General features: G+C 58.0%; 2 protein-coding genes across 3 annotated transcripts; both read right to left on the bottom strand.

Moving 5' to 3' along the window:
• Window positions 1-2: 2 nt before the first annotated feature.
• VWA7 (von Willebrand factor A domain containing 7) lies at window positions 3-9,516 on the bottom strand. Its single transcript, XM_035030421.1, is given in 22 exon segments — window positions 3-602; window positions 707-862; window positions 1,091-1,221; window positions 1,259-1,359; window positions 1,362-1,559; window positions 2,105-2,197; window positions 2,337-2,489; window positions 2,596-2,725; window positions 3,222-3,407; window positions 3,868-3,984; window positions 4,209-4,255; window positions 4,258-4,320; window positions 5,347-5,516; window positions 5,635-5,680; window positions 5,683-5,829; window positions 6,265-6,348; window positions 6,351-6,374; window positions 6,974-7,070; window positions 7,496-7,735; window positions 7,951-7,992; window positions 8,523-8,704; window positions 9,471-9,516. Coding segments are annotated over 22 exon segments (2,748 nt in total). The 3' UTR covers window positions 3-307.
• On the bottom strand, window positions 9,481-22,970 carry VARS1 (valyl-tRNA synthetase 1). 2 transcript variants are annotated; one of them, XM_035030557.1, is made up of 30 exons: window positions 22,711-22,970; window positions 22,011-22,433; window positions 20,825-20,959; window positions 20,591-20,729; window positions 20,249-20,373; window positions 20,080-20,164; window positions 19,731-19,831; window positions 19,469-19,596; window positions 16,372-16,536; window positions 16,067-16,148; window positions 15,499-15,618; window positions 15,303-15,411; window positions 15,126-15,220; window positions 14,582-14,672; window positions 14,222-14,346; window positions 14,033-14,136; window positions 13,794-13,952; window positions 13,596-13,686; window positions 13,367-13,472; window positions 13,207-13,277; window positions 12,994-13,119; window positions 12,562-12,666; window positions 12,411-12,479; window positions 12,245-12,323; window positions 12,015-12,142; window positions 11,498-11,653; window positions 11,123-11,329; window positions 10,939-11,050; window positions 10,485-10,640; window positions 9,481-9,625 (listed from the first exon to the last, which is right to left on the bottom strand). In XM_035030557.1, the coding sequence occupies exons 2-29, from the start codon at window positions 22,395-22,397 to the stop codon at window positions 10,525-10,527; spliced, it is 3,516 nt and encodes a 1,171-aa protein (XP_034886448.1). In that variant the 5' UTR covers window positions 22,398-22,433; window positions 22,711-22,970; the 3' UTR covers window positions 9,481-9,625; window positions 10,485-10,524. The 2 variants fall into 2 exon arrangements, with proteins under 2 accessions (XP_034886448.1, XP_034886447.1); XM_035030556.1 differs by having other exon boundaries at window positions 10,485-10,810; window positions 22,711-22,969.
• Window positions 22,971-23,404: the final 434 nt, after the last annotated feature.

Raw genomic sequence — 23,404 nt, 5'->3', positions numbered from 1 at the left:
CCTCTCTAGAGAAGACATGTTTATTGAAACTGTCCTTCAACTTTAAATACAAAAATAAAATAGGCGCTTCTTCAGAATTTCAAATAAGAACAATTCTATAAATAAACCTCACTCCCAACCTTAGTCTCCTCCCCATACATCTTTCCTTCTACCTGAGCTTAGGAAAGCACGAATAAATAGTGGAATAAAGAGATGCTGTGGAGAGATAGGAACCAACTTTCTCCACAAAGAGGTATTTGGTTTGGTTCCCACCAGGGTTAGAGAAAGTGCACTGTGGGAAAATCCACTGCCCTCTTTCCCAATCTCACTAAGAAAGAGAGGGACAGTGCCTGAGAAAGAAAACCTCCAGCTGAGAGAGGTGGGGTCCCGAGGCCCATGTTACCTTCTCACCAAAGGAGCAGGATTGAAAAGAGCTCTGGAGACCCATCCCTCCTATGTCACCAGTTGTCACCCCTCCAGCTGTGCCCCACCAGGGGTTGCCCACCCGCCCTCCCCCGGCCCTTCCCCGAGTCACCAAAGTGGAGGCAGGGCTGGTTGAGGCGAGGATAGGGCCAAATGAGTGGGCAGGGGCGGCCAGCGGTCCTGCAGAGAAGGGGGAGAGACTGTCAGGGTGTCTGTACCCAAATTAGGCCTACAGCGCCCCCCCCCCCAGCCTGCATGGCCTGCGATGGGAACGGGGGTGCCTCACCTGCGGGCCGGGCCCAGCACTAGGAGCTGGAGGAAGGCGTGGGTCGGGGGCACTGGGCTGGCCTCCCGACCTGTCGAGGTTACAGTCACCGTCACCAAGGAGTCTGGCGCGGCTGAGTCTGGGACCTCCAACCATAGGCGTCCCCAGGCGGACTCATTCGGTTCCAGGCGAACCCTGCCAAGTGGACACACATGCCCGGCTGAAGGCCCGGGCTCCGAAGAGCTGCGAGCCAAGGGTCCGAGGGTCCGAGGGTCCGAGCCAAGCGCCGGCAGGGAGGCGAGGCCAGGCGAGACTCTGAGCGCCCAGCGGAGGCCGCTGTAGGCGGGGCTTAAGGCACCAGACTCCCATGCCCGGGAACCAAAAGGTGGGCCAGAACTGAGCAGGAGGGTTCGGGGGCTGTACACGGAGGGGTTGGAGGTGAGAGGGAAGCTGGGACTGACAGATGGCCTAAGGTCGAGATCCTGAGGGCCCGAGAAGCTGGCGGCGGCGGAGCAGGGCGGAGGGCGGGTCAGGGCAGGAGCCGCGGCACCTCTCTCGGGGCCCCACCCGCACCTTCCCCTGGCGTCTCACCTCCCGAAGCACCGGGACCACGGTGCAGGGCTGGGGGTGCCGCTCGGTGCAGGCCCCGCCCCTCTCCGTCCGGCCGACCAGCTCCAGAGAGAAGCGTCCCCCGTGGACAGAAGCACGGGCGGGAGCGAGGCCACGAGGACACCTCGCTGCCGCGGTCCCGTGGGCTCCAGAGGCACCCAGCCCCTCTCGGCACCCTCCGGGACCCCTCGAAGGACGACGTGGGAGAAATGCGGCCGAGCATCTCCGGGGTTGCCTCTGGAGCCCAGCCCTGTCACCTCTACCAGCAGCTGGCTCTGGAGGCCTGGGACAGGGGACCAGAGGGGAGAACGATGGTCCGCAGGAGATTCGGAGACAGGGAGAAAAAAACAAATGGCTTTTGGAATAGGGGTTATCCCTGGGGAGTATGGATGGAGAAAAGGGGCTACCTCTGAGGGATATTGTTGGGCAGGGTCAGTAAAGATTCTGGGATGCTGGAAATGTTCTAAATCTTGAACGGAGGGATGGTTACATGGGTGCATTATATGCAATCCATCCAGTGCGTACTTCAGTTTAGTGCACTTCATTATATATAACTCAATAAAAATTTAAATATATAATTATATATATAATATATAATGGGGGCACCTGGGTGGCTCAGTTAAGCGTCTGCCTTTGGCTCAGGTCATGATCCCGGGGTCCTGGGATCAAGCCTTGCATCGGGCTCCTTGCTCAGCGGGGAGCCTGCTTCTCCCTCTCCCTCTGCCCCTCCCCGCCACTTGTGCTCTCGCTCGTGCTCTCTCTCGAATAAATAAATAAAATCTTTAAAAAAATAATAATGGACAAGTTGGGGCAGGGGGATAGATATACCTGCAACTGGCTGAGTCAGGGGGTAGAGGCCAGGGTGGGGGCCATCCTCCATGGGAATCCGAAAGTAGAAGAGGAAGTCCAGGGCTGTCTGAGCTGAGGAGGGCCAAGGCAATCAGAGACCTTCTTGCGATGAATGTGACTGCTAGTGTTCTCCGAGCTCTGCAGCCTCCCCTTCCCTTCCCTTCCCTTCCCTTCCCTTCCCTTCCCTTCCCAGGAATATCTCCGTCCTTACCTTGCCCTCTCACCCTGGGCGCGTCCTCAGCTGTGACCCAGATCTCCCAGGTCCCTGTCTGTGGGGGGTCATTCACGGTAACTATGCAGAACTGCCCAAAGCGGCGCGTGTGACCTAGAGGCCCCTCGCCTTCCTCTTGGCCCTGGGAGACCCCTGATGGGAGTGGGGGATTCATGGGACAATTCCTGTCCTTTAGGATGTCACCCTTCATTCTCCTCCCTTCTTCCCTCCGCCTCGAGACACACACGGGGAAGTATACCTGCAGGGTTCCTGATCTAGAAGCTGCTGACCTCCCTGTGGATCTGAACTGTGACCCTCTGGAGCAGCATATCCACCCTGAACACAAGTGGCCTCCCAGACACAACAGGAGGTTCCAGGGGAAGGGTAACCTTGAAGGATGGGCAGAAGCACAAAATGGGGGAGAAGATAAGGCAGTGAATGAGGTGTAGGAACAAAGGCAGGAGAAGGGTGGAGACAGAAGAAAACTAAGTCACATGTGGAGAAGGGAAGCCAGTGATAGAGGGGGGCAGAAGACCAGGGAGGGAGTTACGGTCAGCAACAAAGTGGAGGCAAGGGATTGAGGGTGAGGCCATCGCTTCTTGTCCCTCCTTAAAAGATGGCAGGACTTCCTGTGGTAGCCCTGAGGACAGACTACTGGAGGCCAAGGCTGGGGGACAGGGGCAGTACCCACCAGGAAGGAGCAATGTGGAAGGTGGGCAGCCGTGGATCTCAGAGGGAGAGAAACTTCCTTTCCCACCTTTCTGACTGCGGTGGCAACACGGCAGTGTTAAACCATAAACCTATGAGAACGGGAAAGGCCGTGTCGTCACCCACACCCTTCGTTCTCAGCTGAAAACATTAGTCCTTCTGGGCGCCCACACTTACCACGTCAGCCATGCTGTCCCCAACAATGGCGGCCACATCCTGAATGTGCTGGTCTTTGGTGAAGATGACCTCTCCTCCTGAGGTCAGGGCCACTGCTTCGTATGGCTCAAAACACAGAGGGGACAAGACCTCACGCCGAGCTCGGCCCTGAACCCTCGATGGGTCTTCAGTCACTAGGAATGTCACCTGTGCCCAGAAGAGAGGCCAGTTCTTGAGTACTCCCAGTGCCGTCTACCACTGTGAACGGGGGTCTCCTGGGCCCAGGCGCTCTACAGAGCTGATGACCAGTGGCAAGTTCCCTGTCTGCCCTCTGACTGCCACTGCAGGGTCTCCCAGTGACACAACCCCTAGGCCTTCACTTAGTAGTTGCCACTCCCTTGTAACTGTCACCGTATGTCACCCACATGGTGGATTGTTGGCAACTAGATCTCCAGTTCTTCAAGTGGTTTGTTGGCGACAGGTTCAAATATGAATTCCGCACAAATAAGGGATCCAGAAACGTTACACTCATTGTCTGCTTCTCCCACCCCACGCCAAGGCTGGTGCGGCCACCAGAGTGTGGGGTGAGGCTCATTAGGAGGTTGTCGCCATAGGGTTCCCCGCATCCCTGGGTGGCTACAGCGGGTCTCCCATCAGCTGTGCTCACTCTGCAGTGCCACTCCTGAGTCAAGGATTCCACCTGGCTGGCGAGCATGGCGTCCTTGGGGGAGGCGTCTGTGAAGACAAAGCTGTCTGAGAGTGGAGGGGTGTGCAGCAGAACCGGCTGGCAGAGAGGGGGAGCGCTGGTATTAAAAATGGCAGCGGCGGGGGAATGGGTAGAACCAGGGAGGACAGAACTGAAGGGAATAGAACCTGGAACCCTGGAGGGAAGCTAGGGGGACTAAGCTCTGAGGGCGGGGTGGGAGGTGGAGGTCCCAGGAAGACTCTATTTCCCTTGGTGGTGGGACCTGGAAAGGGGAGGGAGACGAAGGGAGGGGGAGGGCAGACCTCCAGGGCTGACAGGCACACGTCAGGCTCATCTCCACCCCCAAGGCATGGATCTCATTGAGTTGTTGCCAGAAGCTGTCAGGGTCACTGGTTGTAAAGACAGGGCCAAACCCTGGGGAGGCAGAAGGGAGGTTGAGGTGAGTGAGGAGAGGGATCCCCTATCCCTACCCAGGACCACCTCCCCAGTCAAGAGGCCTGCTGTGCTCCAGGGGCAAACAAGTATGGAAATAACAATATTCCCTTATATTTATATGTGCAGGGCAGGGCAAGGGCTAGTTGTTACCTTGCAGGGAAGTGGACCTCATTTCCTTAACAGAGTGGCAGCATCTCCTGTGGTCCTGAGCGGGCCTTTCCTGGGTATGTGTGTAAGTATGAAAAAGACCTGGGCCTCAGTTTCCTCAGCAGAAAAGTCAGAAAAATAACAGTACTTACCTCGGAGTGTCATTAGGACTAAATGAGCTGATTTTGTAAACCTTAGAATAGTACTTTGACCCATAATAAGTGCTAAATTCTTAATTATTCAAAACTTCATCAAATGTGTGTTAAGCCCCTATTAAATGCCAGCTACTGTGAGATTCATGCAGGTAAATCAGACTCAACTCCTGCCCATAGGGAGTTCTCAGTCCTATGGGTATTTGATGGTCATTTCAACCCTAGGAGATAGGCAGGATAAGACAAGTACTGACCCATTTTATGGATGATGAAATTGAGGCAAAAAAGGCTAAATGATCAGCCTAAGGATGCACAGTGACTGGTCGACCCAGGTCAGATGGTCTGACTTCCAGTTCAGCGGGGGAAGGAAGTACATGATAACCAGCTGTCTCAGAGGCTTCACGGGGGCCTGCACCCACCAACCCCCATCCTCATCCCAACATCCACCTACAGGAAATGGAGAGAATTGAGAATGGCTGATTAGCACAGATCATGATTAACCTCATATGGAAAGTGCTACCATTTTGGAAACAGAAGTGGCCGATTGTTTCCTATATGCACGCGGGTACACATAAAGACTCAACCACGGGAAGTGTTACCATTTTGTTAAGGAAGTGGAGCCACGAGGCCCACTTCCCCACCAGTGGCATTTACCCCTTGCCCTGGACTTTCCTTCCTTCCACTATCCTCCCCAGACCACAGTTACCTGGATCTTGGAAAGGCACCAGGACGTAGTGGACAGGCTCCATGGGGCAGCCCCGTCGCTGTTCCACAATGTGGCGAGCCTGGATTTTGGCAGCATTGATCTCCTCACCCGTACTGCCCGTGGTGTCCAGGACAAAGCTCAGGCTGGAGGCCGGGCTGATGTCCAGCAGCCTGGAGGGCAGGCCGAAGACACTGGGAAGAGTCTGCACATTTGTCCCCAGCCCCTGTTTACTCAGCTCCCCCAGGAGCACATGCCCATTAAGGAGCGCATCTCGCAGAGGCCACTCACCCAGAGAAACCCCTGTCTCCCAGGTGGTTTCTCAGGAGACTGAAGGCTGGATGGAGGCCAGAAGGGCCAGTTTTGCTGCCTGGAGGTGCAGCATGTGGTGGGGAGAGAAGCCCGGGGCTGTGCTCTCTTTGTTGATGCCGCCCTGTGGTGGCTGGGAGCTGCTCCGGTCAAAACGGCCCCCATGGCTACATTTCCCTGGGTTGCGGGAAGAGATCTGGGCAAGCCACTGCCTCCTAAGAGAACTAGGCCCTCTTTGACCTGGTCTGACCTCTCAGTCTTCAGCAAAGGACCAGCAGGAAAGATGATGGTTTGTGGAGGGCAAACTGGAGTGAATCCTGAGGGGTCAGTGATCACAGTACACGGTGCATTCCCTAATCCCCCCAGTCAACCCCCAAAAGCTGCTGTTGGGTAATGGAGAAGTCTCAACAGCTGGGTAAGAAGTTCTCCACCCTCAGCAACAATCATGGCCTCCTCAGTGGGCCTCCATCCACCCACCCCATTCCCAACGTCCTCGCCTTCTTCCAGGAAGTGATGCCATAGGAAATGGGACAAGGGCCTATAGTTCTGAAATCCCTAAGGAGAGGGCCAGGGGGAAGGAAGGGCCTTTCTCCCCTTACTTCTGCCTGGTACCTGGAGGTTTGGAGGGATGAGTTCCAAAGTAGCCAGAAGTGAGGAGTGTAAAGCCCAGCAAATTCCCAGGGCAGCTCAACTCTCACAATCAGAGCAGGCAGGATCGCCTACTGGGAAGAGAGGACAGCGGTCTAGAGCCCAAGATTCTGCCACCACTGACCTTTATCCCTGTCCACCCAAACTTTGGCTTTCTCCCCAGCTGGCCAAAGCCCATAGGTACTCTTCTAGGCTTTCTGAACAAAAACCTGGACATCGTCTGGTCATGAGACAGTATTTGAGACGGGGACTGTGCTAGGAAACCCAGAAGCGTGGGGAGCAGTACTGCAGGGATAGAGCCCTCTGTGAGCTGTGGACAGGAAGCCAACTTGTAGTGGGCAGGAGGCAGCTTCCGGTCATAGTGCAGGTGGAAGGAAGAGGGGACTGTGAGGGAGAGCCCTGAATGCTTCATGCCATGTTGGGGGAGGAAGCCACATGAAAGAGAACTCAGTGGAGGTCTGCAGACCTTGGTCCTGGCTCTGTCCTCCCCCTGTGACCTTGGGGAAACTACCTAAATGACCTGGCCTTTGGCTGGGCTGGGGGACCTCACAGGTCATTCCAGAGAAGAAGCAATGTCACATCCTATGCGGCCTGAGGATGTGACACAGTGGCTGGGTAGGGTGACAGGATGCGGCTCTATGGGATTCCCCCAGCTCCAGGGTCATGGCCGTACCTCGTGCCAGGCTCCCGAGCTCCTGCCTCAGCCAGAGGAGCTGAGGGTGTGGCTGCTGCCGCCCCAGGTCCACCCAGTTGCTGTGACTGTCGAAATCCTGGCGGGGAGGGGACAGAAGGGGACTGTCACCACAATCTCCAGCCCTTACTCCCACTCCTTTGAGTTCCCCATCTGGAAAGCCTCCTCTTACCCCAAGTGCGCTCCACGGGCTCTGCCCGTTGCCCAGGAGGGGGCTTTCCCCAAGTGGGAGTCTCCCAGTGTTTCCTCCCATCTCACTCAGAGCCCAAAGGCCCACCTCAGACCTCCCGCCTCCCTCTTCTCTCCAGCCACAAGGCCTCCTGCTCTTCCCACTGGACCTAGGGACCTGGGGACCAGCCTCAGGGCTTTGGCAAGCAGCCCCCATCCCTTCTTGATCAGGGGGAGGTGTGATCAAGGAGGCACCGTGAGGAAGCTTCTATCTGGGCGATGGGAAGACCCTGAGTGAAGCCCTCCCCCTCAATGACCGGTTCAGGCTGTTCTCACCCGCAAAGCATGAAGCGCGGCGCCGAGGCGCTGGTGGGCCAGAGTGTGCTCCAGGGCTCTGGCCGCCCCCATGGCCGCCCGGGGAGCCCCCGCCAGGAGCATGCGGCCCTGGCCCAGCCGCTCGGCATCGAAGTGCAGCTCAGGGTCATTCCCAGATGTTGGCAGGAAGTCCTGGGCTGCGTTGGCCCAAGACACCTCACCTAAGGCTGCTCGGAACTGCCGAGAAGGAAACCCAGGTCCCAAGTAGGCAGCAAAGGGGTGCCTGGGCGGCTCAGTTAAGCGTCTGCCTTCGGCTCAGGTCGTGACCCCAGGGTCCTGGCATCGAGCCCCGCATCGGGCTCCCTGCTCCGCGGGAAGCCTGCTTCTCCCTCTCCCGCTCCCCCTGCTTGTGTTCCTGTTCTCGCTGTGTCTCTCTCTGTCAAATAAATAAATAAAATCTTAAAAAAAAAAAAAAAGAAGTAGGCAGCAAAGAGGTCGTTGGTGAGGAGGGTGCGGCCCTGGAGAGAGTGGGTTCGGGGACAGGGCCCCTGGGATTGGACTATTGCCCACATTTCCTCAGCAGCTGTCACTCGGGTCAGGTGTGCAAGGAATTGAGAGTGCTGGGCCCTACGAGGGAGCTGGGCCCTACGAAGGTGGGGCAATTCTGAACCTTTCTTTTTTTTTTTTTTTTTTTAAAGATTTTATTTATTTATTCATGAGAGACAGAGAGAGAGGCAGCGGGAGAAGCAGGCTCCCAAGGAGCAGGGAGCCCGATGCGGGACTCGATCCCAGGACGCTGGGATCATGACCTGAGCCGAAGGCAGACGCCCAACCATCTGAGCCACCCAGGCGCCCAATTCTGAACCTTTCTAAGGAGTGGGGGCTCTTGATTTCAGGACCAGGACTCTTGGGTATTGTCAGGCGATAGACGTGGGGAGGTGCGGAAGAGAGGATGTCCCTTCTCTTGGCAAGCAGGGCCCTCAGGGAGTAGAAGTCCCAGGGAATTGGGGAATCCAACTGGGATGTGACAGGGCCTGGGGACGCTCACCAGGAAGTCCTCAAGACGAACTGGGGGCTGCTCTGAGGGCGGCTGCTCTGGGAAAAGCTGCAGGGTGACATTGAGGGCCGCTTCCTCCATCAGGTGCTGGTGGGTGACGGAGCCCGGGGCGGCCAGGAGGCTCCGGATGTTGGGGAAGAAGGAAGTTGCGGGAGGCAGCAGCAGCCGAGGGACTCAGGTGGGAGAGGGGACCATCTGCGGGGAGCATGGCTGGGACATGGACCTGGGGGACAGAAGGCACTCAAGAGCAGGAAGCAGCTGCGAGTCCTGGGCAGGCACAACAGTTTGTCTCCCTGGGCACTTGCTTTTATCTTAGGCACCTGACGGGTGCCCAGCTGGTTTCCCCACCCTCTTTCCTCAGTCGCCCAGATTACCTGAGGGCCTTATCAGGCTAATAGGGCCCGGCACCTGCAGGAGAGGGGCTGAGGCTCCTCCGCTAGGACCCCCCTCCCCATCACCAGGCTGTCACCCCTCCCACACCCCCACGCACACAAAGTCTTGAGTCTCCTCTCTAGGCCTGTCCCCTACCTGGTTGCTGGGTCTCCAGCAGGGCTGCTGGGGCGTGGTGTCACAGGGCACTTAAGTCAGAGTTATACTTAACCTAAGCGGGACCCAGCAGAGGGGGAGGGAGGCCTGGGCGGGGGCGGCAGCCCCCCGGCCCTTCTACTCACGACCTCCCAAAGCCACAGGCAGCAGCCGGCACGGCTGGCCTCCCTCAGCCGGAGGGCACAGGTGAGTGGAGAAGAGCTGGCAGGAGGAAGGGAGTGAGCAACGTGACTCAGGCCTGGCTCAGTGCCAGGGACAGACCCAGACAGACGCACCTCTCTGCCCACCCAGTGCCTCTCGCCTGGCCGGCAGCCCTCGCACTGCTCGTGCCCACTGTGTCCGAGGGCGCAGGCACCCAGGCCCTCAGTGCTCCCCCCCCACCCCAGCACGCACAAACAGCTGGTTTTGTGGCAAAATATTTTATTGCTGCCACCCCCATGGTGGACACTGGGGGTTATGAGGACCGGAGTCGGGTGTAATCACAGCATCTTCTGGAACAGCGCGATGGCCTCATCCACCTTCCTGAGCTCTGCTTCTGTCTGTTGGAGCTGGGGGTGGAGCAAGGGAGAGGGGGCAGTGGGTGGTGAGGACCTAGGCCCAAGAGAGGAGACAAATGCCAGGAGCGGGGGCACAGCCCATGCCCATGATGGCAGAGGGGTCCGAGTTGGAAAGATGGCTGAGGACCACAGGCAGGGAGTACTCTGGGGACTGTGTGAGCCTGGCCGGCCCGCTCCCCCCTAATTCTCACAGGCCTCCCCAGCAGCACCCGCCTTCTCTTCCAGCATCCCTGAGCTCCCAGGTCTTGCCTTCTGCTAGAGTGGTCAGTCCCCAAAAAACAAAGGGGCCTCAGAGCCAGCAGCCCCGCCCCCAGGTGGACGGTGGGGCACAGGGGTTCGGGACAGAGGCTCCTAGGCAGGCACAGGGCCCTCATTTGTAAAATGGCAGTGGTAATACCCCGGGCCCTGCGCGGGCTTCCGGGAGAACTCTGCTCATTTCTGTCTGCGTCCATGCGGTTCACCCCACTGCTCCTCCCTGGAGAGATCCCAGGTGAGCCCGCTGGGCTTCCTGAATGTAGGTGGTCCCCAGACCAGCTCCAGGCATGTGGGATGCCAAGTTCCGGGCACTGGGGCAGGCACGAGGGCTCTGGCTGGGAGGCAGGATACCTGGTTCTAGGTCTGCCTCCGTCCTCACCTTGCTTGTGTGACCCTGGACTATGACCCTACTCCCGGCTGTTCCTCGTGTAAGGGGACGGATTACGCAGACCCCACCTGTTCAAGGGGCCCAGGCTACCTGCTGCCCCGTGACTGCCCAGGGCTGGGCAGCACGCAGCTGTGGGGATGGGGTCTGATGATGGAGGAAGCGCATGGGGAGGGAAGCGGAGAAGGAGCGCCCGCCCACCCCGCACACCTTGGCTCTGTCTGCCTCCTGGACGTCAAGGGGCACCTTGCTAGGGTAGCCCGCGGCGGCGCGGCGCTCCCGCAGACGCTGGGCCTGGCGCTGTGCCTCGCTGCGCTTGGCCTGCAGCTTGCCCAGCTCCCGCGCCGGGTCCACCAGCCCCTGCAGCTGCAGGTGGACGGAGCAGCGGTCAGAGGCCAGGGCCACGGCACAGCCCTGCGGCACAGGGGCCCCCAGGGCCAGGACGGCCACCACACCCGCACTGGCCAGCGTCTGCACGTAGCCTGACACCGCCGACCCCAGAGCACCTGTGGCCTCATCGGCCACCTCCAGGAAACCTGCGGGGCAAGGAGGGAGGAGAGATGTGGCCCCGAGGAGACGCGCCACGAGGCACCGCGCCAGACAATGGTCCCAGAGTGGACAGAGGAGACAGAGGGACGGGTGGGGGTGGGGGCCTGAGGCTCACAGTCAGGCCGGATCCGGGTGAGGTTGTAGTCCGCCCGCAGGGAACGCACAGCTCGCGTTATGCTTAGGGCCAGGTCCATGGCAGCTTCGGCCTCAGGGTCCTTCCAGGAACACTGCGGGGGGAGGAGGGGGTGAGGGCGGCTGGGGGGCAGGCCAGAGCCCCCACCTCCAGCCATACCCCGTACCTCTGAGGGCTCCGGATAGGGGGTAACACAGAGGCTAGGGGGAGCTTGCAGTGTCCGCCGGGGCAGCCTCTGGAACAGCTCCTCGGTCACGAAGGGCATGAAGGGTGACAGCAGCCGTAGGCCAACGTCCAGGCAGGTATAGAGGGTCTGGCGAGCACACTCGGCCACCACTTGGTCCACCCCATTCAGCACGGGCTTCAGGCACTCCTAGGGGACCGGGAAGCACAGGGCTCGGGTGGAAAAGGTCTAGCCTCCAGGCCTCCCTGTGCCTGGAGGACCGGGAAGGTGACAGGTTGGCCCAGGTCCCATGGCCAGCCACCGGCAAAGTGAGGCCCAGGGCTCTGCCGCACCCCCCCACCCTGGTCCGCTTCTCACCAGGTAGACATCACAGAGCTCATAGAGCCAGAAGCTGTACTGGGCAGTGGTGACAGCTGGGAAATCATAGGCCTGGAAGCCTTGGTTGCTAAGCCTCACAGCCTCAGTCAGCCGGCTGCGGATCCAGCGGTCCACCAGGCTCTCGTGGCCTCCAGGCTTGGGAAGAAGGAGCGTTATCAGCTAGGAGGTCCCATATGCCCAGGGGGAGGGAGGCAGAAGCCTGGGGGGGGGGGCAGGAACCACGGGCAGGCCTGCATTCCAGGAGCCTGATAGGTCCAAAGCCACCATCATGTGCTCAGTTTGGGGAGGAAAACGGAGAGGCCCTCCCCAATGCCCCCGGCTTTCACTGTAACTGTCTGTCCTGTGTCCATCCGTTCCTTCAGTTACATGAAGGCTCCTCCAGGACCACCTGACTCCGTGGCTGGGATCCTGACAGCACGGGCCACGCTTGATGCCTGGTGGCCGGCGTGCAGCCTCTGTGTGGTGTTGCCCACTGCGCTGCCTAGCGGGTTCTCACCTCAGAGGTCGGTGAGGGCACAAAACCCTTCCCAAGGCCCCGGAGGGCAAACTTGGTGGCGTTCCAGAGCTTGTTGCAGAAGTGGCGGTAGCCCAATATCCGGTTCACGTCCAGGTTGATGTCACGACCTGGGCGGGAGCGAAGAGTGAATCCTTACTGTTCTCCCTCCCAACTCGTGCCCACCTTGGGGAAGGGGAAGGGACTTGGCCGAGAGGTTTGAGAGGCCATACCCTGGGACGTGTAGGCACAGAGTCCAAACCGGAGGGCGTCGGTGCCACACTCGGGAATCCCCGCCGGGAAGTCTGCCTTCTGTGGGGAGGAGTCAATGGGGGGGCGCCTTGAGGCGGCTGCACCTCCCTCGGCCCACACTCTAGCCCCAGAGCCCACCCTCCGTACCTGCCCTTCTTTAGCCTTCTCCACCTCACTGGGATCCAGGTTGCTGCTCAGTAACTGGTCGTGGAGGCCCTGAGGGTGAGGTGGGAGCAGTCAGGGGGCCGTGGCCACAGCCCCACGGCCCTTCCCAGCCTGGCCCAGAGCAGAGCCCCACCTGCAGGGAGACTCCATGGATGACGTCCAGGGGGTCGATGACATTGCCTAGAGACTTGCTCATCTTTCGGCCATGGGCATCTCGCACGATGGCGTGGAGGTAGACCTGGCAGGGAAGGCCCACGACCATGTGTCTCCTCACCCAGACCCCAGTGCCTGCCCCGGGCCCTGCACCGGGTTGGCCCCATACTGAACCTCCGACCCCTCGGTGTCCCTGCCAGTCCACTCAGCACCTTCATGGGAATTAGAGGTACTCCCTCCTCCAGGAAGCCAGGGCACAGAATCACCACGTGCAGCCCCGGCCGGCTTTCAGTCCCCACGAGCCCTCCCTGGCCGGGCTGTGCCCTGTGTCCCCATGCATGCTGAGCCCGAGCTGTGGCACGGGAAGGGGGTGAGATAGGGACTGTGGGATGGGTCTCGGCAGTCTTCACACCTCTCTGAAGGGCAGCTTGCCAGTGAGCTTCAGGCCAAGCATGACCATCCTGGCCACCCAGAAGAAGAGGATGTCATGGCCCGTCTCCAGCAGCGTCCCCGGGTAGAACACACTCAGATCTTCTGACTGGGGGCAGAGTAGGGCATGAGGGGGTGCCAAGCACCCACCTCCCAGATCCCCACCCCACCCTGAGCTGGTCCCTCAGGAACATACCTGGTTGGGCCAGCCGAAGATGGAGAAGGGGAAGAGGCCAGAAGAAAACCAGGTGTCCAGTACATCCTCATCTGAGGGAGGCCAAGGTCAGATGTCAGAGGAGGGAGAGAGGAGGATCAGAGCCCCGGCTCTGCCCTCCACCCCCCAGACCCTGCCTTGCCTTGCTGGAGACTGATCTTGTCAGGGGACACTCCAAATTCCTTGGCTGCCTTCTCCCGGGCCTCGGCCTCGCTGCGCCCACTCACCCAGTACCGCCCATCTGGGTCCTGCAGGCAGAGTGAGTGCCCAGGGGGCGCCTCGGCCTTGCTCCGCCCCCTCCCGCCAGCGAGGACCCAAGGAAACCACAGCTCCTGGAGATGGGCCAATGTCCAGCTCGGCCCAGGTCTCACCTGCCCCGGGGGCACGACGGGGTCACTGACTGTGACGAAGTAGGCTGGGATGCGGTGGCCCCACCACAGCTGCCGGGAGATGCACCAGTCCCTGTGAGGGGGGCGGGGGGGAATCAGGCAGGGGAGGGAGGTGCCCTGGCCTGTGCCCTGCCTGGCCTCTCAGCCAATGCCCCTCCCCACACCGAGGGGCCGACGCACCGGATGTTGTCCATCCAGGCATGCCACGTCCGCTGATGGGCCTCAGGGAGGATGCGGAGGTCGCCCCGTGTCACAGCAGCGCTGGCAGCCTGGGCCATCTCCCCACAGCGCACGTACCACTGCGGCCGCAGCAGAGGCTCCACCACATCCTTGGACCGGCTGTGGGGACACACGGGTGGGGTGATCAAGGCGTGGAGCACCGCAAGAAGCCCCTTCCCCACCCCGGCCTCCAGCCTCACTTGCAAAGCGGCACCACCATGGGGTTGTCCTCAACGCCCCGGAACAGTCCCCGCTCCTTCAGTGCCTCCAGCACTGCCTTCCTGGCCTCAAACCTGGGTAGGCCCTGGGTGGGAGACGGGCCCCATCACGGCTGTGCTTAGGTAGCCCACCGTCTCTTGACCTGGCCCCCGCACTCCCAGCAGTCTCACCAGGAAAGGCGGGGGCACGTTGATGAGGGCCCCTCGGGAGTCCATGATGCTGATGGCCTCCAATCCGTGCCGCTGCCCAACCTCATAGTCGTTCTGGTCGTGTGCGGGGGTGATCTTCACCGCACCTGGGGTGTACGTGGGGGGGCCCGGGGCATGAGGGACTCGGTGGAGTCTCTTTCTACCACCCCCTTTTGCTGAAAGATGTGGCTCCCAGACCACCCTTCTCTAGTACAGTCCCTGAAACCCAGCCCAGGTCCTGCTGCTTCAGGAAAAGCTTGTTTCTTTTTCTTCGAGAGGGAAGATGAATGACTGGAGTGCGCCTCATGGCCTCCTCTCTCCAGAGGACAGCCCCCTGCTCACCTGTGCCAAACTCCATGTCCACAAAATCGTCAAAGACAATGGGGAGGCTCCGAGACAAGAATGGATGGATCACGCTCTTTCCCTTCAGGTGCTGGGGACAGAGGGTGACGTCAAAAGTTCAAGAAGGCCTGGACCCAACTCCCTCCTATCCAGGGCCCTGATTGTCCCAACACCCAAATTCCATCTTCAGGGCCAGAAAGGAACTGAAGATGAGTTTCTTTTTTTTTAAAGATTTTATTTATTTATTTGACAGAGAGAGACAGCGAGAGAGGGAACACAAGCAAGGGGAGTGGGAGAGGGAGAAGCAGGCTTCCCGCCGAGCAGGGAGCCCGATGCGGGGCTCGATCCCAGGACTCTGGGATCATGACCTGAGCTTAAGGCAGACACTTAATGACTGAGCCACCCAGGCGCCCCTGAAGATGAGTTTCTAAGCCAATTTTCTCCTCAGCCAAGGGGCTCCGTGCCCATCCCACCCTCATTCACAGTGTGGGAGCCCCTTCCAGCCAGCAATCCTCCCGAGCTGTGGGCAGCACCCCGGCCACACCTGGTATCTAGGATCTTTGGGGTGCACAGCTATGGCCACGTCTCCCAGCATTGTTTCGATCCGAGTTGTTGCCACCACCACCTCCTCGTCACTGTCTGGGGTGACATGCAGCCCTGTGGGTCTCAGCTCTGGCCCCTTCTCCACCCAGCCCAGGACCCTGGTGCCCCCGGCTCCTACCTGAGCCTTGGACCTTATAGGCAAAAGAGACAAGGACCCCAAATTCCACCTTCTCCTTGTAGCCAGGCACGGAGAGCAGAGTGCGACCTGTCAGCTCCTTCTTATCCACCTGTGACATGGGTATTAAGAGAAGTGGCCTAGAAGCCAGGGCTGGGGGCGGAGATGGAGAGAGCCTGGGCTGGGGGTGGGGGCACACCTCGATGTCGGAGATGGCAGAGTTGAGGCTGCAGGACCAGTTGACAAGGCGGGTACTGCGGTAGATGACTCCTTCCTCGTGGAGCCGGACAAAGGCCTCTGTCACAGCTGTGGAGAGTTTCTGGGGAGCAGGGGGAGGCAGAGCTGGGCCCAGCTGCCCAGGGGCCCAGGCAGCAGGATCCGGTGAGACCTGGGCTGTCCGGAGTCCCACCGTCTAGCTCACAGACCCCTTTGAGGGCTGGAGGGGAGAAGTACTTTTCTTGAAGAGAGAGGGCTATGGGGACACAGGAAGCCACTCAGCTAGGGACAGGTGCTAGTGGAGAATCCTGGGAGTTCAGGCTCCATGGGGAGGCCCTATCATGTGCCATCTGGAAGAATGTGAGCTCCCCGAGAACCAAGGGCCATGAGAAGGGGCAAGAAGTGATATTTGTAGCTGAGCCCTTAGTGGTTTCCTATGGGTGGTGGGCTCCCCTCCTAGGGGAGGGCCACAGCATGTGTGCTCTTCCGTGGATCACTCGCTCTGGGGAGCTTCCCACTCCTGCCCCAGGCCTGAGACCCCTCCTACTCACAGGGTCCATGGTGAAACAGGCTCGATTCCAGTCCAAGGAGCTGCCAAGCTTCTTCAGTTGGTGGTAAATCCGGTCACCTTTCCTGGAAGTGGACAGACAGGCCCGGGGGCACTCAGGCCTGGGCTGGAAGGAGACATGAGGTGGCTGACGGGATGGGACGGGATGGAGAATCACTCGTCCCTCTGAAAGTGACCTGGGCCCCAGAGCCAACTGAACCTCAGCCTCTGTGAGGGTCTGGCCCTGCAGCCAGGGCCGGAGGCTACATAGGTCTTATCTGGACAGGGGACGGGGTGCTGCACACTCACTCCTCCTTCCACTTCCAGACCTCCTGCAGGAAGGCCTCTCGGCCCAGCTGGTGCCGGCTCAGGCCCTGCTCGCGCCAGAGCTTCTTCTCCACCACCACCTGGGTGGCAATGCCTGCATGGTCACAGCCAGGGTTCCACAGGGTGGTCTCCCCACGCATGCGGTGCCTGTGGGAAGAGCCAAGAGGACCCGAGGTGAGTGGGCCAGTGGACCTGGCACCAAAGGAAGAGGGAGGGGCTCCTGAGCAGGGAGTTAATGGACTCAGGAAAGAAAGGGGAGGTGGGGAGGGATCCTCCCAATTCTAAAATTAGTCAGGGAGAGACGTGCAAGGACAGCCAAGGCAATTTGACAAAAGAACAAGGAGACCTGTGCCCAACCAGAAAGCCAGACGTAGGAGAGAGTTACGATTATTCAAACAGTGAGTTACTACGGAGAAACAGAGTTACAGATTAAGGGAACAAAATGGTGTCAACGGTGTCTGGAAACAGATCTGAGCAAATTTAGTATTCGTCGAAAGTAACATTTCCTATCAGTAGGGAAATGACGATCAACTGAATAAATCTGTTCGGGACAACTAGTGATTAGTGCCCTACTTCCCAATATTAATAAAGGTAAATCCTGGTCCGATTTGTGAACTCAACACTATCAGAAAAACATTAGGAAAAAAATGACATACTTTTCAAAACTAAAAAGAAAAAAAGAAAAAAACACAGATGAAAATGTTTCTAACTTTGAGGTAGGAGAGGCCTTCTTTAACAAGACACAAAGTTAAAGAACTACTGGCAAACCAGGGCGCCTGAGGCACGCCTGAGCGGCTCAGTCGTTAAGCACCTGCCTTCGGCTCAGGTCATGATCCCAGGGTCCTGGGATCGAGCCCCGCATCGGGCTCCCTGCTCAGCAGGGAGCCTGCTTCTCCCACTCTCCTGCCCCTCTCCCACCTTGTGCCCCCCAGCTCCTCTCAAATACATAGATAAATAAAAGGCTGCTACCTTGAGGTTTTTTTTTTAAGATTTTTAAATTTATTTATTTGAGAGAGAGAATGAGATAGAGAGAGCATGGAGGGGAGGGTCAGAGGGAGAAGCAGACTCCCCGCTGAGCAGGGAGCCCGATGCAGTACTCGATCCCGGGACTCCAGGATCATGACCTGAGCAGAGGGCAGTCACCCAACCAACTGAGCCACCCAGGCGCCCTACCCTGAGTTTTCTAAATGTTCATTCTTTTCTGTTAATAACTTGACCATTGTGTGTTACACGTATTTAACACAACTCTGTTTTTGCAGCTTTCAATTCCTTGCAAAATTCTCAATCTGATGTTGTATCCCCAGTGCCCAGAGCAGAGCTGGCATAGTGACGTCCAGTAAGTATTTTTCGACCAAGTTAATTTAGGAAGTAGGACTCTAGAAAAACTTTTCAAAACTTAAAATATAATAAGCTCTTGCTTCCAAAAATAAAAAGTTGCTTTAAAATACATTTTTAGGGGCGCCTGGGTGGCTCAGTTGGTTAAGCGTCCAACTCTTGATTTCAGCTCAGGTCACAATCTCTGGGTCCTGGGATGGAGCCCCGCCTCAGGCTCTGCGCTCAGCGGGGAGTCTGCATGTCTCTCTCACTCTCTCCCCCTGCCCCTTTCCCTGCTCGTGCTCTCTCTCTAAAATAAATAAAAGTACTTTTTTAAAGGGACTTGTCACGTGGAATACTAGGTTATATATTTGTGAATACTGTTCATGTGTCGGGGGCAGGAGCAAATGCTAGAACAGGTGGAAACATTCACAATACACGTAACAAACCAAAACACCAGTATCCAGAATATTAAAGAATCTTCCAACAAACCAACTAAAGAAAAAAAACAGAATCAACAGGAAAACGGATGAAAGATAGGTACAGATGATTTATATAGAAGGAAACCTCACTGGCCGAGAAACACGAACAGGCATGGCCTCGGAATCAGGAGTAACAGAGGTACCATGTTTTTGCCCATCAGATTGGCAGACACACACCAGTAACGTCCAGGGTCGGAAAGGGCGTGGGGAAATGAATGCCCTCACAGGCAGTTCACGGAGGTGTTAAGTCCCTGACGCCGTTTTGGAGGCAACTTAATATAAGCATGCCCCTCCAACAGAGTGGTTTCACTTCCCGGTAGTACACCAGAGAAATCCTTCCACTCACACTTGAGAAAGCATATACAGAATGTGTGTTCCAGCCAGGTGTTCGAGAGAGAAAAATCAGGCAACAACCATTATTAAGGAAGTGACTCCATTATGGTATAGCCACATTATGCTACGGCACAATGAAAGAAAATGAAGTCAGTCTGTGTACAAGAACAAGAAAAGATCTCCCAAATAAACTGCTAAGTATAAGAAAAAAAGCTGTGGAGTAACATGTTTGGTGTGAGTCTCTTATGTTAAAGAATAGAAAAGAGAAAAACCCACCCAAAAAGAAAATTATAAGTTTCTATGGATACACGTATTTGTAAGTAAACAGATAAAAGATCTGGAATGATACACATAAAAGCGGTAATAATGGCTAAATTTTGCGAGGGAATAGGTCCACAGAGACGTAGTCAAAAAGACTTAAAGCTTTAGGGCGCCTGGGTGGCTCAGTTGGTTAAGCGACTGCCTTCGGCTCAGGTCATGATCCTGGAGTCCCGGGATCGAGTCCCATATCGGGCTCCTTGCTCAGCAGGGGGTCTGCTTCTCCCTCTGACCCTCCCCCCTCTCATGTGCTTGCTCTCTCTCATTCTCTCTCTCTCAAATAAATAAATAAAATCTTTAAAAAAAAAAAAAAAAAAAAGACTTAAAGCTTTAAATTTCTTACAAAAACATATTTACATATTTCTTGTTTAACTCAAAATAAAGTTATTTTTAGTAGCAAGACAAGGGAGAGGAGAGTCTGCAAGCCAGCGGTGCTGGTTGCCTAAGGGAGGGCGCTCCTGATGGGATATGGGACTTGATGGGGACAGAAGCGGATCACCACCAGGGGGCACAGCTGAGGGCCCATATGGAAGAAGAGAGGACAGAGGACTGTTCAGGAAGAGAAAGGAGGACTAGAGAGAGGAGGCAGAGAAGGCAGAGGGAACCGGTGGAAAGAGAGAACAGGAGCTTACCATCGGGTCAGGGAGTCCTGGATGGCATTGGTGAGTGCATGGCCCAGGTGCAGGGAGCCTGTCACATTGGGGGGTGGGATGCACATCATGAAGATTCCCCGGGGATTTGGGGCGGACACACTGGAACGCTGATGGGGGAGGAAGAATGGCACATGCTAAGGCCTCCCATCCCTCTCCCGGCCCCCTCCCAGGCAATGGGTCCCTCGGCCCTGCTGTTGCCCTCCCACATGTCCTCCAGGCCTGGGCAGCAGAGCCCACTCACTCCATACTCTGGCTTGAAGAAGCCCTGCTGCTCCCACCAAGGGTACCAGGCAGCTTCCACATACTGAGGGCTGTAGGAGTCGGGCATGGTGCCACTGACATCTGGGGGAGAGATGGGGAGGGTCAGTGCCTGAGGCTGGGAGCAGCTGGGACAATGGGCCAGCAGAGGCGCTGGGCCTCTGTGGCTCACATCATAGGACAGACAGGCATTGGAAAATCTGGGGGGCTGTGCAAACCCTCCAAAGCCAAGTGGTGGGAGCAAGGGCAGAGCAGGAAGGGGTAACATCAAGGAAAGCAGCAGCTGAGGAGGGTGGAAATGAAGGGTGGGGGTCCTTTCCCCTTTCTCGTACCTTTCTTTTCCCCAGCTGGGGTTGGGAGGTCATAGGTAATGACCCCAGGATCCCGTTTCCCCTTCTTCTCTGGTTTTGGTTTCTTCTGCTCGGGAGGGAAAAGTTATAGGCAGAGAGATCATCCACCCACCACGGTGCCAACCTTCCAGTTCGACCCTTAGCTTCTCACCTCTGCTGGGGGTGGTTGCTGCTGCTGGGTCTTCTGCTTCTGTTGGAATTTCTCTAGCTTCTCCCGTTTCTTTGCCTCTTTCTTGAGTTGAGTAGCTGTCTTTGGGGGTGCAGGGACCTCAGGGCCTAGAGAGAGGCACAGAAATGCCAACTTAGCCCACTGGGGACCCTCTCTGTTAACCATGCCATGATGCTTCAGATGGGCCATTCCAGCCGCCCCAGGGCTCCCCGTGCTGGTTTCCCACCTCACCCTCCCTCAGGCCCCTTCCCAAGTGACTCCGCCATTCCTAAGAGAAAAAAGGAAAGTGAGCTACAGAGAAGGCCCAGAGCAAGCCCTCCTCACCTGGCTGTTGAGAGAGGGGTCTGGCCCCCGAGTGCAGAACCACCTCTCCCAGCACCGCCCGGAATTCTGGCTGCTGGACACACGTGATGAACCAGCGCGTCACATTGCCCCAGACCCGGCGTGCAGAGGGCTCCAGGACCTGGGAGGGTGAAACGAAATGAAACACCCTTAGTCACCCTCTCGCGAGGTCTGAGGACAGCTGCCCTCGTTCTTCCCCAGGCCCCACCAACTCACGTAACGGAAAGGCAGCAGCAAGGCTGTGACAGCCGCCAGGTCAGCCAGTGTGGGGGCCTCCCCGGCCAGGTAGGTGTGCAGCCGAAGCCACTCTTCCAAGGGGCTCAGGGCCCGACCCAGGGCCCCCAGGGCAGCCTAGCAGGACAGGGAAGGGCTATGAGACAAGGTTTGGCCCACCTCAATCCCCACCCCTATCCCCACCCAATCCATGTGGCCCCCTTCTGCTCCCACAAATCACCACCTGAGGCCAAAGAATCATAACAAACGTATTCCCCTTTGTTCAATAAATTCCTGCTGAACATACTATATACCAGAAGCAATATATTAAACATCAGAAGTTAAAGATTGCATAAGACAACCCAGTAATTGCTTCAAGAAGTATTTATTTATTAAGCACCTACTATAGGTCGGGCACTTCTCTATAAAGAATGTGGAGACAAGCACAGACCCTGACTGGTGGAGTTTACTTACACTCCAGTGGGGGAGACAGTAAACGTGCAAATACAGAATGCATTACCCTATTTTTCTCCGTTAAGTGTTATGAAGAAAAATAAATCAGGCTGAGGGGGACAAGGCATTCCAGAGAGGGGACTTCTATGGTAGACAGAGTAAGCAGGAAATTGAGGGAGCAAGCCAGGGTCACATATTCATCTCATTCACTCATTCATTCACTGAAGAAATACTAAGGATCAACCATATGCTCAAAACTGCAAGGAGGTGGTCTGCTTTGGACTCACAGCCTCAGTCTGGTCTAGTTCTCTCTCCTCTCCCTTCCTTCCCCTCCTCATTTGCCTTCTCCATCTCCCCAAGCACAGCTACCTCTCCCACCCCACTTGCCTCTCTTTTCTCCAGTCTTTTCCTATGTTTCTCAGTAACCACGTTCATCAGCTTCAGACTCCTCAAACTTCTACTCCCAGACTTTAAAACACCTGGCACCAGACTATACTCTGCACACCTCTTTCCATCTTCTCAAAAGTGTTTCTCAACATGGAAATTTCCACTCTCAAAGATGGGAAGACCAAGACTCAGTTTAAGAAACCTGCCCAAGGTTATCATACCAGGTGGCAATCTGGGACGTGATCAGTGTTTCTCCACCTCTGACACCCTTTCTTCCAGTCTCATTACCCATTCTACTCTTTCTTCTAAATTCCCCCCTCTTCCTTCTTCCCTTCTTCTTCCCACTCACCTGGGGGTCCTGGGCAGAGCTCCGGAGTCCCAAGGCCGGCAGCGTTGCTCCACAGGCAGCTGGTATTAGCTCCGTGTCGGCATAACTGACCCACTGTTGGACCAGAACGGCGGCCCGGCTACCGCCAGGGCCCCCCAGCCCTGCCGGCCACAGCAGCTGGGCCACAGCGGTGGCCCCCCACACCCAGAGCCCACCGGGCCCCTGCTCCAGGGCGGGCAGGCGGGGTGGGGGAAAGGGAGTCCTGCTGGTCGGAGGCGGCTGGAGACAGATTCGGGGGTGGGCTCCTCCCCAGCCCGGCCCCTCCCCAGCCTCCCCATAGCGCGCCGCTATAAGGGCACGCAGGCTGGGGAAGGCGTCGGGGTGAGGGGAGACATACAGGATGGACATGGTTACGCAGGGGGTCCGAACGAGGTGGAAGAAAACCTAAGGAGCAAGAGAGACAGGGGATGACTGAGGGGAGGGCAGAGGCGTCCTACTGGGAGAACAGAGGGGACCCCGTGGGGACTCCTGTACCGCAGGCGTCTGGGACCCCCAGGGCTGGAGGTCTGACCCGGCCTTAAGAGCCAAGGGCCCGGCTCTCGCAGTGGCAGTGCCGATGGGAGACTCCCCATGATCGCGCGTGCTCGGGGACTGCGGGAGGCTCGGGGCAGCCAGCCCCTCGGCGTCCGGGAGGACGCGGGCTCGGGCCGCAGGTACGTACTGGCGGGAGGTGGTCACGCCGAGCCGGACAGCCACCTCGCGGCCGGAGGCCGGCCGAAGGTGGACCGGCCTGACGGCCGGAGCCGAGGACTCGGCCGGGCGGGGACGGTGGGCGGTTCTCGAGGCGACCCCAGCTCCCTGCGACCGCCGCCGGGCCGTGGGCGCCCACGTGTTTCCCCCCCTTTGTGACAACGAGCGTTTCCGGGCCCGCGGGTCCTGGCGCGGGCGGCCGTGCTCCGCCTGCGCGGGCGGGGGCTGTCCTGCTCGACATCCGCCCGGGGCCGCGCCGCCCGCCGCCGGCCGCGCTCACGAGGGACGGCGCGGGGCGCGGGGCGCGGGCACAGGAGCGGAGGACGCTCCCGGGACCGCGCTGCCGTCAGGCGCCACCGCGGGCACCCCGCGCGGGTCCTCGGGCGGGCCGGGCGGGAGGGCGGCACCCAGCGGGCAGCCCGGGAACCCGCGGGCCGGGCGCTGCCGGCCGAGGACCCCGGGGGCGCCCAGCCTGCTCCCGGAGCATCGGTGCCTCCCGCAGAAGCAGGCGTCACGCTGGACGGCCCGGAAGGTCCTTTAGTACCGAGCACTCCTGCGGAGAGGAAACTCCTGTTTGCTGAAGGAGCCAGTTTGGTTCATTCCCAATTCTAACGCTCCACAATAAAAATGATGCCACTCGTATTAATCCGTTATATTCAGCAAGC

This window comes from Mirounga leonina, unplaced genomic scaffold (assembly GCF_011800145.1).
Source record: "Mirounga leonina isolate KUSES-001 unplaced genomic scaffold, KU_Mleo_1.0 Mir_366, whole genome shotgun sequence".
NCBI lineage: Eukaryota > Metazoa > Chordata > Mammalia > Carnivora > Phocidae > Mirounga > Mirounga leonina.
Note: the sequence above shows the minus strand (reverse complement) of the source record. Positions and strands in the feature narration are given on the sequence as shown.

Bases quoted from the DNA above. Each gene is read 5' to 3' on its own strand.
- VARS1 (XM_035030556.1), bottom strand. From the start codon at position 22,397: ATGTCCATCCTGTATGTCTCCCCTCACCCCGACGCCTTCCCCAGCCTG. The intron at 20,374-20,590 runs GTGAGGAGGGCT...GCCTCTCTCTAG, and splicing joins ACCCCTCTCTCAACAGCCAG to GCCCTGAGGTCCCTGCACCC. The intron at 12,480-12,561 runs GTGGGGCTCTGC...CCTCACCCTCAG, and splicing joins TCCATGGAGTCTCCCTGCAG to GGCCTCCACGACCAGTTACT.